The sequence below is a fragment of the Pelecanus crispus genome, chromosome Z (genome assembly GCF_030463565.1).
Source record: "Pelecanus crispus isolate bPelCri1 chromosome Z, bPelCri1.pri, whole genome shotgun sequence".
NCBI lineage: Eukaryota > Metazoa > Chordata > Aves > Pelecaniformes > Pelecanidae > Pelecanus > Pelecanus crispus.
In genome coordinates, this window is record NC_134676.1 from 73,248,956 (window position 1) to 73,264,914 (window position 15,959).

General features: G+C 39.9%; 1 protein-coding gene across 1 annotated transcript in view; it reads right to left on the minus strand.

Annotated features, from left to right (window-relative positions):
• TEK (TEK receptor tyrosine kinase) overlaps positions 1-15,959 on the minus strand; it is a 42,267-nt gene that overhangs the window by 20,055 nt on the left and 6,253 nt on the right. The window contains exons 2-3 of the mRNA XM_075726777.1: positions 9,192-9,503; positions 3,824-3,934 (exon numbers count right to left, since the gene is read on the minus strand). Coding sequence (XP_075582892.1) covers positions 3,824-3,934; positions 9,192-9,503 — 423 coding nt within the window. The remainder of the gene's footprint in view (positions 1-3,823; positions 3,935-9,191; positions 9,504-15,959) is intronic.

A 15,959-nucleotide genomic window follows, 5' to 3' on the forward strand; every position in this document is an offset into this window, starting at 1 on the left:
AAAGTAGGAAAAACACAGCACAACTTTATATTTTCTTCCCAGACTTAACATGTTTCTGTATCTTTTTTTTTTTTTTTTTTTTTTTTTCCACCAAGAGAGCTTATTAGTGTTATTCCAGGTTTGCTGTAGTTGGTCATACATGCTTGCTAAGTAAGGCATTTGTTCTTCTATCCCTCTGGGTCGCCAGGTAACAACATCTGAACATTGATTGCTGTCAAAGAGAAGCTGCATCCAGTAAACTTCAGGACCCTGGGAGTTCTTCCACTCCAGACTGTTACAGCAAAGCTGCTGCAGTTGGCTAATGCCAGGTCCAGCCAGCTATCACCAAAACATACATGCACATGCTCACACACACTGTACTGACAAAGCCAGCCACCAACAGACCTACAGGGCAGAACTGTGCCTTTACAGGTACTGCATATGCACATGGGACTCACATACACATGAACAGCCCAGACAACCCAATTCTATTCTCACTTGCCAGCTAGTCAGGCTTGCTGGCAGATCTCATACACTCATACACCAAAAATTGTGTCTTAGCTGGCCTGGACCTATGATGTCTCTAATAGCTATCTATCAGACCTCTTATCAACTCGCTGGTTAGCCTGGCTTGAAGTTCACTAGTGTCACACATACGCACACGCATGGACACACAAATGGGTCCTTGCTATAACTGGCCTTAGACGCTTAGTCTCTCCAGTTGCTAGCCCCAGACATACAAGCCCCTTTGATCCTGGTATGTGTTTCCAGTTACTAGGGGTCAAACCTGTTGTGCCTTCTAGTCTGGCCTGAAGGTCACTAGTGGATTATACCTATGCATACCAGGCAGCGAGTACACTTATGTTGAAGAATAATTAGGAATGGAGTTGAAGGCAGATCAGACCAACTGTAGTGCAGAGCTTGGCCAGATGAGTGTCCTGGCCTGCAGCTGGCACACATGCCAGTGGCACCTTTTACCTGCCTCCTGCCCCATTTTCCCATGCTTGTTCCTTTCCAGTTGACTTTGAGTCTTCCCTTTCTCCTGTGTCCTGGTTTCGGCTGGGATAGAGTTAATTTTCTTCCTAGCAGCAGGCATAGTGCTGTGTTTTGGATTTAGTAGGAGAAGAATGTTGATAACACGCTAATGTTTTTAGTTGTTGCTGAGTACTGCTTATGCTAGTCAAGGACTTTTTCAGCTTCCCATGCTCTGCCAGGCGCACAAGAAACTGGGAGGGGGCACAGCCAGAATAGTTGATCCAAACTGACCAAAGGGCTATTCCATACCATATGACGTCATGCTCAGTATATAAACTGGGGGGGGGTGGCCGGGGAGCAGCGATCGCTGCTCGGGAACTGTCTGGGTATCGGTCGGCGGGTGGTGAGCAATTGCATTGTGCATCACTTGCTTCGTGTATCATTATTATTATTATCATTATTATACTGTTACTATTAGCATTACTATTTTACTTTATTTCAATTATTAAACTGTTCTTATCTCAACCCAGGAGTGTTTCTCACTCTTACTCCTCCAATTCTCTCCCCCATCCCATCGGGGTAGGGGGAGTGAGCGAGCGGCTGCGTGGTGCTTAGTTGCTGGCTGGGGCTAAACCACGACATCCTGTTTGGCTCTTTCTCTAAATATTCCATTATTTCACACATGCTCACAGTCCCCCTCAATCAAGCCGTGATAAGTTTGCTCTTTCCCCCTGAAACCCATGGTAATCCCGCTCCTTGCTTCTTATACCTACAAAGCTCTGGCTGTAGTTGCTCAGGACTTTGTGTTGTTTCCTCAGTGGCCCTCAGAAGCTGGAAAGCTCTGCCCTTTGATGTTTTTGCTGTCATCTGCTACTCCTTAAGGCTTGCGTGTCTGTTTTATTACTTCTCTTGTTTCTTGTCTTAGTCTTTTATGCTGAATGACCATTAACCAGATGATACTCCCACAAATCAAATGCCCTTACTTTCTACATGCCCTTACAGTAGCACTGATAATGAAACAACTTTTTTCACTTCACTGAAATAATTTAGAAGGTAAACTGTGTCAGGCAGGACCTTTATTGTTTGTGATCATACATACTATTATACTACCAATTTGACTATACTCAAATTTCAGGCAGCCTAGAAACATAAAACTTTGCTAAGGACTGTAATCAAAACAGCAAAAAGATCTTGGGTCAGTTTAGTCCATGACACACATAACAGTTCTTCAAGAAAATAGGACCAAAGAAAAAGAGCAAATAATGAAAGGGATTAGTTCTGAAACTGTGGGGCTTTTTTTTTGCATATCTTTTGATTTACAAGCTGCAAACAAACTTGGCAGCAAAGTATTGCGAAAGCCTTATGCTCACAGTCTGTTAGCAAGGTTCAGTTTTTGTGGCTTGTTTTCCAAGATGGCACAAGTTATGCCAATGTCTTAAAGCAATCTTGTTTAGCATAACAGTTTCATTTGCTAGACAGCCTTTGTGAGGGTCTGCAAGGGGGAAGTGGTACTTTAAATGACTGAGGTGAAAGACTGCAATGGTTAAGTATAACAGGACAAGTATTTTCTCTTCTTTGCCAGATCCTGTATCAGGAATCCTCAGGGATGCTATTTCAGCTGCAGTCTCAGGTGAATAATTTGGCCTACTGTCCAGGGTCATGGTTAATTTGAGTTTTTTTCCAAATTTCCAGTTTGAATCCCAGCTAAGGCAGCACTATGATGTAAGCACTCCTGCTCCAACATATCACCCGCTTCTTGTATGCTGACAGGAGATCACATTTCCCTGGGGACCCTGAAAGGAGAAGTGATGGCAAACTTTCTCCACTGTGCACTGCCATAGCTGAATCAATGAAGAGCAAAGAAACAGGTCTTTAAGAAACTCTGTTTTGCATATTGCCTTTTAAAAAAACACCTTTTGGTTATTTTTCTCTTCCAGCCTGTAGAGAAGTGCTCCAAGTATTCAGTAGCTCGGGCTGAGGCGGACCCACTGCATGCATTCTTTTGCAGTGGGCTGGCTTACCTCATCCTGCTCTGTTTACTCTGTGTATCTTAGTAGCTCACTGTAAGCTAGACTATCAGCAGACAAAGATGGGCCCGTACATTACATGTGCTTTCCACAACTATAATTTGTTGGGGTCTAACAGTCTCATTAAGTATCAAGGCACTGTGAGTTTAGAGACCAGTATTTTACTACATTTCTACAGGACGTAGATAGCAAACTGCATGTATTTCCAAGTGTCAAGCAGTAGCAACACACAGCTGAACAGTGAGTTACTTGTGATTTAGGTGCCAAGTTAGATAGAAAAGTTGGCATCATAAATTTCACAACCTGACTAATTTTTGTAGTTGAATGAAATAAGGATTAGATTTTGTTGACATTTTTCCCCTACAAATAGCAGATTAGTAGTGCTTAATTTCTTAGCCTGAAGAGCATCATAGAAGCTAAATGACCTCTAAAAGCCATTTGAATAAGGAAAGGTATGCACTTGAAAAGCAGTAGAAATGCAAAGAAAGATGCAGTAACTAGGCCTTCACAGTGGCACAGAAAAAAAAAAAAAAAAAAAAAAGATGCTAAAATCAGTCAGGCAAATATATGAGGGGTTATAGAAGGAAATCAAAAAGGAAAATGAGAAGCAAAGCAAAGGTATAAGTAGAGGATTTGGCATTGTGGTGGAAGAGAAACAGGTCAGCTCAATATATTGGATATGGCAAATGGGTCCTTTAGGGAACATTAAATGCATGAGGAATTTTGTCTGCTCCAGTTGCACAGTACGGGCTTCATCAGCAATGACTTTAAAACAGTTACATGGCACTTGGCTATGAGAAGCATAGCAGTAAGAGAAAAGACAAGAGGGAAAGGTTAATTACCATTTTTGTAGATCACTGCATCTTCCTCTTTTGCTGTTACTCTGATGAAGGAAATATTCACATGTTCTCCCTTATTTGCTGTAACAGTTAATGCCACCGGGTGGAATGAGGCTGAAAACAGAACAGGACAGAAGTATGGGATAAATAGCAACAGTTATTCTCTCTATCTGGTCTCTGGGCTGAAAGCTGAGAATGGACCCTGACTCAGATTTTGACATTTAAATTTCCTTAGAGCACACACTGACTCTATCACCAGCAACCTCAACTCTACGTTTTGGCAAAGACAGAGGACTCACCTATACCCTGAAACAGCAGACTGCTACTAGAACCTGGGGCATGAAATGTAAAAAAAAAAAAATTATTTTGGCTGAGTAACTGGAAACACTTCCTAACTAGGAGCTCCAACTGGCTGTAAAACACTTTTCCAAGTTTCTTCATCCCTTGAGACTTTTTTAACGCAGAGTGGATAAAGTACTAGAAAATGTATTGTAGGGAACGAGCTGTCATTGGCAGACAAATACCCTGAGTGACTCAGTTCTTTTCTGTTTAAGCTTTATGATGCAGAACAGTCAAGATAGTTCAGGAGACCACAGTCATGCAGGGTCTGGGGGAGATGCAATAAGATAGAGTAGGTCTGTGCTTGTGGTGGTTCACCATGCTCTCTGTAAATACTGAGTGTTGGCTTGCACTAAGAACAAAAAAAAAAAACAACAAAAAAAACACATTCACAGCCAGTGGTACTTTCACCAAAGTATTCTCATCTGAATATGTGACTTAATTAAAATAAAAATTCTGCCTGAGGAACTGTCTAGATTGGTGATATTTTTCAATTTTCCAGTTGGGCAATTGAAATTAACTTTTCTGCTTAAACAGAAAAGTATTTTAATACATTTGTTTATGGTTCTTGTTTTAAGAAAAAGAACAAGGTAGTAGATAGAGGGATTTTCCCAAAATTTTTGCCTTTTCCTTATCATTACTAATGGGAAAAAAGATCAGAAGATAGTTGAGAAAAGGGACAGAAAATCTCAAGAAATCTCAACTTTTTGAAACCAGTGAAACAATAATTTTAATTGCAACATTACTTTGAAACAAGTTAGAAATTAATGATGCTTTCTTTCATTTAGTTGGAAAATTCCAAGGGAAAGCTGTGAGGTTTTTTGAAGACAAATTCAGGTTTTCTGAACATTTTTAGCCCTGGGATTTTATGCCATACTGTATTTGATATGTCATATGGCAAAAAAAAATTACAGAAACTCTTCTAAAATTAGGCAAAGTTAACTTCCAAACTATTCAGCTCTCTATCTGAGTGAGAATGTTACACCTTTGTACTTCCCCTTTTAGAGCACCCAGGGGAGTGAGGCATTGATTTTCACCAGCCCCTTTTCTTTTTCTGTTTTTGAGGCTGTCCAGTCTTAATGTTCCTCCTGTGCAAGTTCCTCTTGGTAAGTCTGTCCTGGATCTTGTTTTTGTTCAGGTCCTGGGAGCCACGTGCCTCCCCAGCAAGGTGAGGGGGACCTTTCCAACAGAAAGACCCACCTGAGCCTCATCTGGAAGGAAACCTTGAAGAGCCATTCATAGTCCTAGTTGGCTCTGCATTTGCACAGGTTCTATTTCTATTAAAGTTGCATTTATTTCACAAGGCATATTTTGTTTAAGGAACACATACACAAGTTACTATGAACTGTTAGACAACTTATTACTAAAAGATTGCCATTTTTCTATAGCCCTCTTTTTTTTTTTGGTCCATTTTTAGGAAACTGTCAATAAAGTATTCTTTGGTTCATACCAAGTTGCAGAAAACAAATTTGGAGTCTGTGGCTGAAATTTGGTGACAAAGAAATACACAGAGATAGGATCAGAAAGCCAAGGAAAAATTATGAAATAACTTTCTGTTATATTATATATGTAATAGAGCTGTAAAAAATGAGCAGGTAGATGATAGAGTTTGTATGAGGCTGAAACTGCATTAGTACCTCCACAATATTATCTGAAAGGAAAAAAAAGAATAGTATTCTTGCAATATTTGAGGAAAGAACATTTTAATAATTCCATTTCAGAATGGCATTTTAATTAAAAATCAAAATGTTTGTGTTATGTCATGTAAAATTAAAGGATGAAAATTTGAGTAAAAATGAAGATGTGTCTATCAATCCATGCCAACCTCTCTCCCAGAATTTTTCCTTGAGAATTTTGACATTTTAATCTCTTATTTCAGATTGGAAATAAGACAACTATTGAAAACTCACAATTTTTTTGCAGAATGGAATTTCCATCTCCTGTGCAGTTCTAGTGTTTATGCTCTGAGCCTCTGCCACATGTTTTCACTCCTTTGTAAGTGCTATCCAATTGATTTCAGCAGGACTCTTCTTGCATGATACTAAGCACATGCATGGGAATCTATTGAGCATTTGCAATGTTACCTAGGCACTGGTATCTGAACTTACATCTTAGAGAAACAGAGAATTCTAATATAGAATAATGAAATAAGATCTCATTAGAAACAGGCAAATGAAAACTGAAAGCAGTCCCAACTCACTGTCAGCTCCCAAGTTAGAAGTTATTTATGAATAACAAATGCATAGTGAAAATCATGATCTATTTAGGAAAAGAAAATTCAACAGCTTTCCTCAAAATGAATTGTTAGTTACAAATGATCCTAAGTGTTTTAGTTGCAGTGTTTTTTGGACCAAATTTAGTGAGGCATTACTAATTGTTTTAACAAGATATTAAACTTTTGTATTCCCATTTTCTTTTCTTTGTATGTTGTTTAGCTTAACCACAAGACTTTTTCTTCAGAGTATTGTTGCAATGGAAAGGAACCCACACTCCCTGGTGGGCTCAGTTCCAATGTATTTTTAGATTGTGACTTGTATTTCATGATTTCACATCTCAAGTGTGCCAATTCCTTATAGAGACATAATGAACTGAGTTGCAGGGCAAGTGCCATAATGCTCTGTTGCTAGCATTTCCATTATTGTCCCTTTGCCTGCCCTTTGCCTACCCTAGAGAGTTTCTGAGGGGGAAACTCTGTCATATATATTAAAATAGACATTTATTGTGTAGAGAAATTGGATAAATTATATTTGACTAGATGCAAAACAGGCTATGCAGTGTTCTATTCTAGATATGTGTGTTGTATACAGTATAAGCGTTACTCCCCATATATATAAAGCATAATCTGTTCCCTCTCATTGCATGTATGAATATTACACATGTAACCACAATGCTAAAATATAAAGAATTCAAGACAATGGACTCATTACTTTCAGAGTGGCAAATGTGGAGAGTAAATCAGGAAAATGAACCTGTTATCTTTCCATATTATACAGCAAAAATCTTCACTGTATCTGCATATCTGATAATAGGTGCATAATCAGGCAGATAACAGTTCCCACTGAAGTCAGTGGGGCTACCCCAAATGATTAATGCTTAGTGAGGATTTCAGCAGCTTCTTGCCCTGAGACTGCAAAACAGTGGCTGGATTTTCAGGAGTGCTCCTCCTTCCCGTGCCTTTTGTGTCCTCAATGGGAAGCTGCACATTTCAACTCTTGCTTAATTTTTGGTGTTGAAAAACACACTATGCCTTTAGAAATTATTCGGACGACAACAACAGTAAAGGGGAAAAAGGCCTGTTTTCCAACTACAGATGCTTTGCCAAACCTCACAGTCCTTCGCTGACCTCTTCTTCCTCTTTCTGTGCACTTTCATAGCTTTGAGAATTTCTGTTGTGCCTCTTTCTCACCCATCTAGCCTGATTAGATTATACACATTCACTGACAAGTTGCTAGCTCAAATTTTGTCAGTGAAAGCTGTTGCAGAGAAAATCTGAGAAATGGATTCAAACCCAGAAATGATTCAAAGAAACCTACCTACGGCTGGTGTGAATGTTGTGTTATTTCTGGTTAGAACAACTTCCGTCCCATAGGAAGTTCTCAATGTTTGATTACTTTACATTCTCTGCCCTAGGTCCACAGATACCAAGTGCAAAAAAAATGATTGATTCAGAAGAGACTCTTCCACCCATGGAGGTTGTTCCACACAACAGCCAGAGATGTACTCAGCTCACTGGCATTCTGCCACATGCAGGGTCACACTGACTTTCCATGGACTGTTATTTTATCTCCTCCTCCTCCTCCTCATTGCATCCTCCTTTGAAAAAGTGGACTTGCCAGCCTACATCTGCAGAACTTTCTTGGTGAGCAGTCCAACCCTTCAAAGGCTACATTCGGTCAGAGAAAACGTAAGCCAAAGAAAAATGCACTTGTTCTGCCCACCTTGCTTCTAACATTCCCATAGTAAAAGAAATAAATGGACACTAGCTGTAGCTCAGACAAATGAAAAACCTCTTTTTCTAAATTTGCTGTATAATTTCAGGAGATAACAACAATGATAATTCCTCTTTCTAAAACCTTATAAAGATTAAAAGTGTCAAGTCTTCTCACAGACCAGCTGCCATGGCACAAAACACTAGCAATGCAGTGAAGTCTACCAAAAAGAGGCTGAAGTTTTGAAGACTTGATTTGCTGTAGAAAATTAGCCAAAATTTCTTACACTTTTCTGTAGTTTATGGTGATCTCTTTGCTTTGGAACTTTGAAATTTTGCACATAAGAAAATGTTTTTTAATGGCCAGAGTGCTGGATCTTAGAAATCCCCCCTTCTCATCCCACCATCTCCCTGCCATGTTTGCTTTTTCTACTGTGCATAGCCTTAAAACCAAAACCAAGTCAATAGTGAAATCCATAGTGGATTTTTGTGAATAACCTTCTTAGATTTTGGGAAACTTTTATGGAGTTTCTTTCCAGTGTTGAGCTGGATTGGGTTTTTTTCATACTGACACAGACTGTGCAGATCCAATGTTGCTGATCTGTGGCTTTACTGAACCTTAGGCAAGGCAGTTATTTTCTAGGCTCATGTTGCCCATTTATTAAAAAAAAGGATGCTGCTATCTAGCTGTCTACATCTTAGACCTGTCAAGACTTTAAAATGGAAGCATGTTTAGAAATCAAGGGTCTGGGATGTGAAAAACCCAGTGCAGGAGTTACCATATGTGTTATTTCATGATGTCACTGAGGCCAGTACTTACCTTATTTGCCACCTGACTTTGTGTTCCTGGCAGTAGCCAGATACAGGCAGAATACCTACAGATGTCTGACTAACTTCCACAAGGAAATGACTAGCAGCTAGTGTCGACCAGTTGTCTCTGCACTTTAGAAAAAAAACATGGGCTTGAGCCAAGTCTATTTTTGTTGACTCCAGACTGCCTTGCCTGCTCTGGAGCCATGTTTGTGCCCACTTGTGTCAACCAGGGGTAACGGCCAGTCTGCAGGCAGTGACATGCAAAATTCAAATCTGACCACCATACAGTACCTCCCAGCGGCATCTTCATGGTATGTATCCTTGTCACCTCATCCTTGAGTTTCCCTTCACAGTAATATGCTCCAATAGTTTCACTGGCCTGTTCCCTTTTCCACACCACTGTTTTGGCTGCTGCTCTCTTTGAATCTTCATTAACTTCCAGTGGTTCCCGGTGCTGGTTTGTCACATCCTCCTGGTCTCGGTCTATTGTGATAGATTCACGGGAACGCCATTTGGAAGTGATACAGATAAGTGATGTCTCAGAGTTGCCCACCAGAGGGAATGAATTGATCAGTATGAGGTCCAGTGCCGCTTCCACTTTACCTAAGGAAAAAAGCAGCAAGTGAAAAAATTTTACTGCAGAGTTTGAGTATGTGTCTGATCAAATCACCAGATAAGCTGTTTCACCCAGTACTCAGGGTTTCTCTGGCTGGTGTCTTGCACAGCTTTTGTGCAAAATAGGAAGACTGTAGATTAACTATTCTGCTACACTGACTTTAGGATTTACTTTTCACGTCATGAACAGATGGAGTTTGTTCTTCTCAGAAGAGGAAATAAGTCTTGCAAACTTGTGGAATTTCTTTTAAGAGCTGTTGCAGAAGACCAAGGAAAACTGTGGGTTGCAGAAGCAGATAGATCCTTGGACAGTTAGATAGGTACGTACATGCCTCAAGTATGGTGCTTTGGCTGGTAACAAGGTCAGTAGATCATAAGGTTGTCAGTTTAATAGTGTTTCTTTTATGTTCTGTACATGGATTTAATACATATTAATTGATGTAAGGCAGGTATGTCTTTCAGTTATAGGAATTGGCAGTACTTTGAACACTTGGAGTATTTTTTTTTTTGGCTGTTGTATGAATTTGGATTAATGATTTCATAATCATTCACCTGTTAACCATTTTAAACCCTAAGAGACAGTAGCAAGAACCATGGCACAAAGAAACTTTCTCAAAAATGAAGAGCAAGTCAGTGGCACTAGCAAAGCCATTTTTTATAAGGTTAGGTTTAAATCAATCAAAATGGCTCCCTTTGATCAATAGAACTGCCCCAAATACATGGGGATGGAAGTTCTTTGAAAGTGATAGATACAGGCCTAATTAAAACAGTGTCTGGTAGAGTGCTACAGATTTATTTGTTCAAATGTGCATGGCAGGAGGGAAATACAGCTCTCCTGTAATCAACAGTTTGCAAATAACAGGCGTTTCCCTTTACTTTCGAAATTCAGGGTAAGGAAAAGGGAAGCAGTAACATTTTTTCCAGCTGAAACAGGAAGAATAATTGATTTTTTTTTATTAATCACATTTATTTTCCTGCTTTGGATACAAGTATATTTTGTATTTACACAGAGACACCCAATATTTAGTGCCACTCAGCTTCCAAGAGTTTCTCTGATTGGAAGGAAGGGGTATAGCCTTAGATAAGGGAGGTCAAAAGGTCTTAGTGCTGACTGTAGTCTTTGCGTGTGTCTCTGCAGTGCTCCGGGCCAAGGGAGGAGGTCCTCCTCTGCTTTCAATGCCAGCAACCACTCTGGGGACTGAAGTATCTTGACAGCACACTGACACTCACCACACCCAGCCAGCCTGCCACAGTCACCACCCTTTAATGTGCCAGCCCAGATAACTTGCAGTTACATAATGGAGAAATGAAACCTTCTGGAAAGGATGCGACGGCTGTTAAAGTAAATATTGCATAAAGGCGCAGGTCAGCGAAGTCAATTCATCCTGCTGCACATTACAAAAATAAATCCTTTGAACAAAGTTAAAGAAAGATGTGATAGAAATGAGGCCAGACTTGTGTATTCATTTTATAGGGCGTTTATCTCAACTTTTTTACTTTTATATGAGGAACATTTGTGCTCTTTCTATGGGTCTGATGCATCAGCTGAAGGCAGGTGTAATTCAAAAGTCACCAACATTGAAAGCAGAGGGCTCCAGTTTATATCAGCAAGGATCACATGCCAGGTAGCAATATTCTTAAAATCACAAATTGCAAGATCCTGATTTCTGCAAACTTTTGTGCAACTCAGAACCAAATCTGGATCCAAACTCCATGACTTGATGTCATTATCTGTGTTGAGGTCAGGCAGGATGCTGCAGATCAGAAATTAAATATGTTGATGTTTCTGCCTAACATGCACAGGGCACAGAGCTGTAACTGTCTTTCCAATACAGAGGTATGGGCCCAAGTTGCTGGGGTCCTTCAGAGGATGGCTGCTTGTCCAGGGCTCCAGTTCCATTTCTCTAGCGTTTCTCTGTCCCCCTGACTTCCAATACAGACTGAAAGGTGAAAATAACACCTCTTTCCCCCCCTGCATCTCAACCTTTTAATACACTGACAAAAAGTAGCAGGAGAAGTCTGAGTTTTGAGGACTAGCTTTCATGTTGCCTTTGATCCCTATGCATGACATAGCAAAGCAATATCAGATCAGATTCAGGGCATTTGCTGCATACTTTCCTGTTTCATTGTAGTAGTACAAATCATGTAATCAAGGTATAGAACAACCGTAGCTCAGGCATATTGCTCATTTACACTTGTGATTATTCCAGATGTATCAAAATCTAGCCACTGGTGGATGGATAGTGTTCTGATTGATTGTCTAAATACAGGTCATTTTTTTGTCGTATTAGACACTGCAGGGTAACCCAGACACCTGCGTGAGGCAGACAGCACAGATGGAGTTTCATGTCTTCCTGGAGAAACACTAGAAGGCCTTTCTGTGTCTCAAAGGGAGTAATATCTATGCAAAAGTATGGAATCATATGCCAAGCGTGATTTGGCAGCTAAGTTTTCACAGCTGGCATATATTGCAAGCAGAAATTAAAATATACCCAAGTGAAAGTATTGCACTAAGAAAAGCTATGCTCGAGGTGTATTTTGAAAAAAAAAAGCACCCTGGCAGCACATTGACTTGAAGGCAACTCAGTCGTTCAACTCCAAATCTAGCAGGACTGGCATTTTACAGTCAGCCTAAGGCCTCTGAGGTGATAAGAAGGCTTTCTTTGACTCCACTGGGAGTTGCTGCCCTCAGACTGTGGAAAAAGAAACCACCCAGAAAAGTGTACAATGCACATATGTTTTATGGTTAGGAATGTCTACAGCATCTCTTTCTGGTAATGGAACTTAAACTAACCCAACCGTCCTTGCTAAAAAGGAATTTACCTAGTCTGTCAAAACTTAGGCAAATCTTACCCTTGATGTTAAATATGACTTTGAGTATGTAAGGACCAAATAAGGACAACAGGATTTAGCTCTCTGAGAAAAGCACAACAAATTCAGTCAGGAAACAGCCTGTCTCTGTATCAGTGACAATCCTCTGTGCTTCCTTGAAAAGGCCCTTTGACTCCTGCCCTGGTCCTTGAAGAACTGACCTTATCAGGAAGGCAATTTGCTGTGCGTGCAAATAGATTTTGAGAAGAGAGAGCACTTGCAGAAGGCTAATGCTGGAAATGGGAGATACCCTGCGGTGAGGATTCACTGCCCAGTATTGATGACACATACTCATTGTGGTGCAGTACTTTGAGCCCTTCCAGCACAGAGAAACTGGCATGCACTAAAGCAGTACGTTTAAATAATAGCACACCCACTATAACTTAGATGGCAAAATGAATGCAGAGAGACCTTTGCAGTTGCTCTTGGCCCACTCTTAACAGCAGGATTGTGCTCTTTCTTGCTAGGGGATACCTGGCTCTATCTTTCACAGCTTCTCTGGTGCATATTCACCTGAGGAAATTGTGCTGTACAGAGAATAAGTGTGTATCACGCTGTCTCTGCAGCCCGTGTGTGTTCCCATCCCTACCAAATTCCCATTCATACAGACACAGAGTCATCACGTTTTCTGTACTGTGTTGCACCAGCAAAACTCAGCCAGGACCAGCTGCAAGAAACAGCTTTCAGAAATTCCCTGGAACACATCCCAGACACAGGTCTGCTCAAAGAGCAAGTAAGTCTCTGATAAAGTTTAAAACTTCACTTCCCTAGATCGGAATTGGTGCTAGACACTAGTTCAGGAATGAAACAATGCAGCTATCTTGAGCTGAGATAGGTTAATGCCATAGATGAGTACACACAACAAGTCTTACGAGAATAGAAAAGTGTTATGACTTGCCCTTTGATCTCATAAAGTCCCTTCCCAAATGCTTACAGATTTACACTGTTAACCCTTATCTGGTCCCTAGGAGAACGTGGAAATATTCAAGAAAATTTCTACCTAATGTTAGGCTTTTGCAAAGTTGCCTGTTAATTGGGAAAGTGTTCAATACTGTGGAGTGGCTAACACTCCTCTACCATAGCAAGCAGCCAGACTGGTCAGCTGTCCACCATACCCCACTGCCCCCCGAACACATATTTAATCACTAGTCCATATTTGCAAGCTGTATTGAGAATGCAAAGTTCTAAGTAAATATTTTAGCTATTAAATAATACTGAGTAGCAGTGGAAGGAAAGAAATTGTTTAGACATTACAAATCTAATGATGTATTTATTTTTCTTATATTTGTAAAGCTTTATTATTAGTTGCTTGAAGTGACTAGAAGCTGGAAGTCTTTCCCGTGGCATTTGGAGCACAACAGAGGAAAAAGAACTGTGGTAAGAGGTAAGTGGAAAGATGAATACTTTTAAAGTATTAAATATTTAAGAGAAGAGGGGAGGGCAGAAAATTCCAGTAAATTCCACCCTTTTGTTCATCAGGTGAAGCAAGATAGATACTATACTAGCAGGAAAAAAATAGAATCTGTGCTTAGTTTAGGTTTGGTGAATGGTGGAAGTAAAACAGTCAGTTGCATATGACACTCACTGCAGGATTTAAAAACCATTTTGAGACTGATGGAAACATATGTCCCAGACTGTCAAGTCATCAACTCCTGCTCCTTCAAGTATCTTAAAAAAACCACCACCAAGTACTCCCTCCGCTTGAAAGAATAGTTTTGATTTAGAACAAGCCTAACTTGCTAAATAGGCTGCACCACAGTATTTCTCATTGTGTCTTGTTTTGTAGCTACAAGTTCAGCTGCACCCTTCTCAAGTGTATTTTTCTGTGTAAAATCACACACCAGATTAAAAGAATTTAACTAATCTATTTAGGAATATAAATAGAAATCATGTAAACAATTTTGCTGAAAAAGTGTAGCATTTGATTAATTCTTAGTGAAGTACTAAACAAATTACTTTGATTTTTTTTTTTAAATGAACTCATTAGCCAATTTGGAAAACAATCAAGAGGGAAATCATGCACGTGAAATATGAAGAAGTTAACAAAATAGAGATCCAATCCCCATGCCTCCTCTCCTTTAAAAAAAAAAAAAACAACCAACCAAACAAGAAGAACACATAGAGTACTCCTTACTTAATATAAAGCTAGTCAGAAACTAACCCAAAACATTAGCTCTTTGGGGATATTTTTTATATGGAGAGTGGAACATACACCACACCAGAATTTGGTAATGTTTGTTTCCCCTTTTCTGTGCACTCAACATTTCTCTTATCAATCATGGTTATTTTTTGTTATTTCTCTAAAAAAATAAATAATTGTGTATATGTGTGTGTGTGTGTGTATGTGTTTGAAATCACGTATTCATTTTATGGGCTCAATAGTCTCTTGGTGTCCTGGAAACCTCATCTGGGATGCAAAGATAGCAGCAGCTCAGGTAATTTCTCCCAGTGAGTCAAGTTCTCCTCTGACAGCTCAGTCCTCCACAGGAAAACAAGGCTGAAGTTATTATTACCCAAACAGATTAAGATTCTCTGCCACATGGCAGCAGCAGCAGGGCAAAAAGAGAGAGACAGAAATGCTGCTGGAAAACAGCTCATAAATGAGCAAAAAGTCAGGTTTTCCAATAAAACCTTTCTTGCTGTCTGTGGAAAAACTCTTCCTGCTTGTATCTTACGTGATACTACTGGGTAGCTGTGGGACGGCTCAGAGCTCAAAGAATACCAAGACCTCTTGCTCTTAGAAATAGGGCATTATTTGTGGAGGGAAGGTATTATGAAACTAATAAGAGACAAAAAATTAGTGACAGAACATCATTTTGCTACTTAGTAGTAGTGGGAAGACCAGAGCACAAGTGTTAAAAATAAAATAGTCTGTCAAAGCTATTAGGGCTAATGGTTTCTTATGCACCCTTGGGCACCTCTGGAGCAGCTGAAAGAAATGCAGTTGCCTTCTTGTAAAATAGAGTGAAATTGTTTTCTCTACACATCAGTTGTTTCACAACCCATCAAAGCAATGTTGTAAGATGAAAAAGCTAGGAAAGAAACACTGGTGCAGCTTGGTTAGCGGTTTCCCAGTGAGGGTGCCTAAATGGGCGTGTGTGTGTAAGTAACCACAATGTAGTTTTCTCACGACTTCTTCTTAGGCCTGGTTGACCATAAGCAAGTAAAGCAGAAAGCAACGTATCAGCAGAAATTGCTTGTTGAGCAACCAGCTGACAATATGCTAGGTAATGCTCAAAAAGAATGAAGAATGTGGGAAAGCTCGAGTAGGACAGGCTTGTAGTTCAGCTAAATCTGGATGGATTTGCAGCTAGGCAAATACAAGTACTACTATCATGAAAGTACTTGCAAACAAGAATAACTATGTCCATAACAAGGGTGGTCCTTGCAAGTTGCATTATGAAGCTGCTGTGTGTACTGCATATGTATAGTCTAAGTTGTTTGTATGCATGTGCCAAGCTGAAGTATGCAAAATAACACAGGTAATTAATTAGTCTTCACAGGATATATCAATGCGTACAACATGCATGAGATTAACTGTCTGGAAGCGTCCATGAGCATTGGCTGCTGGTC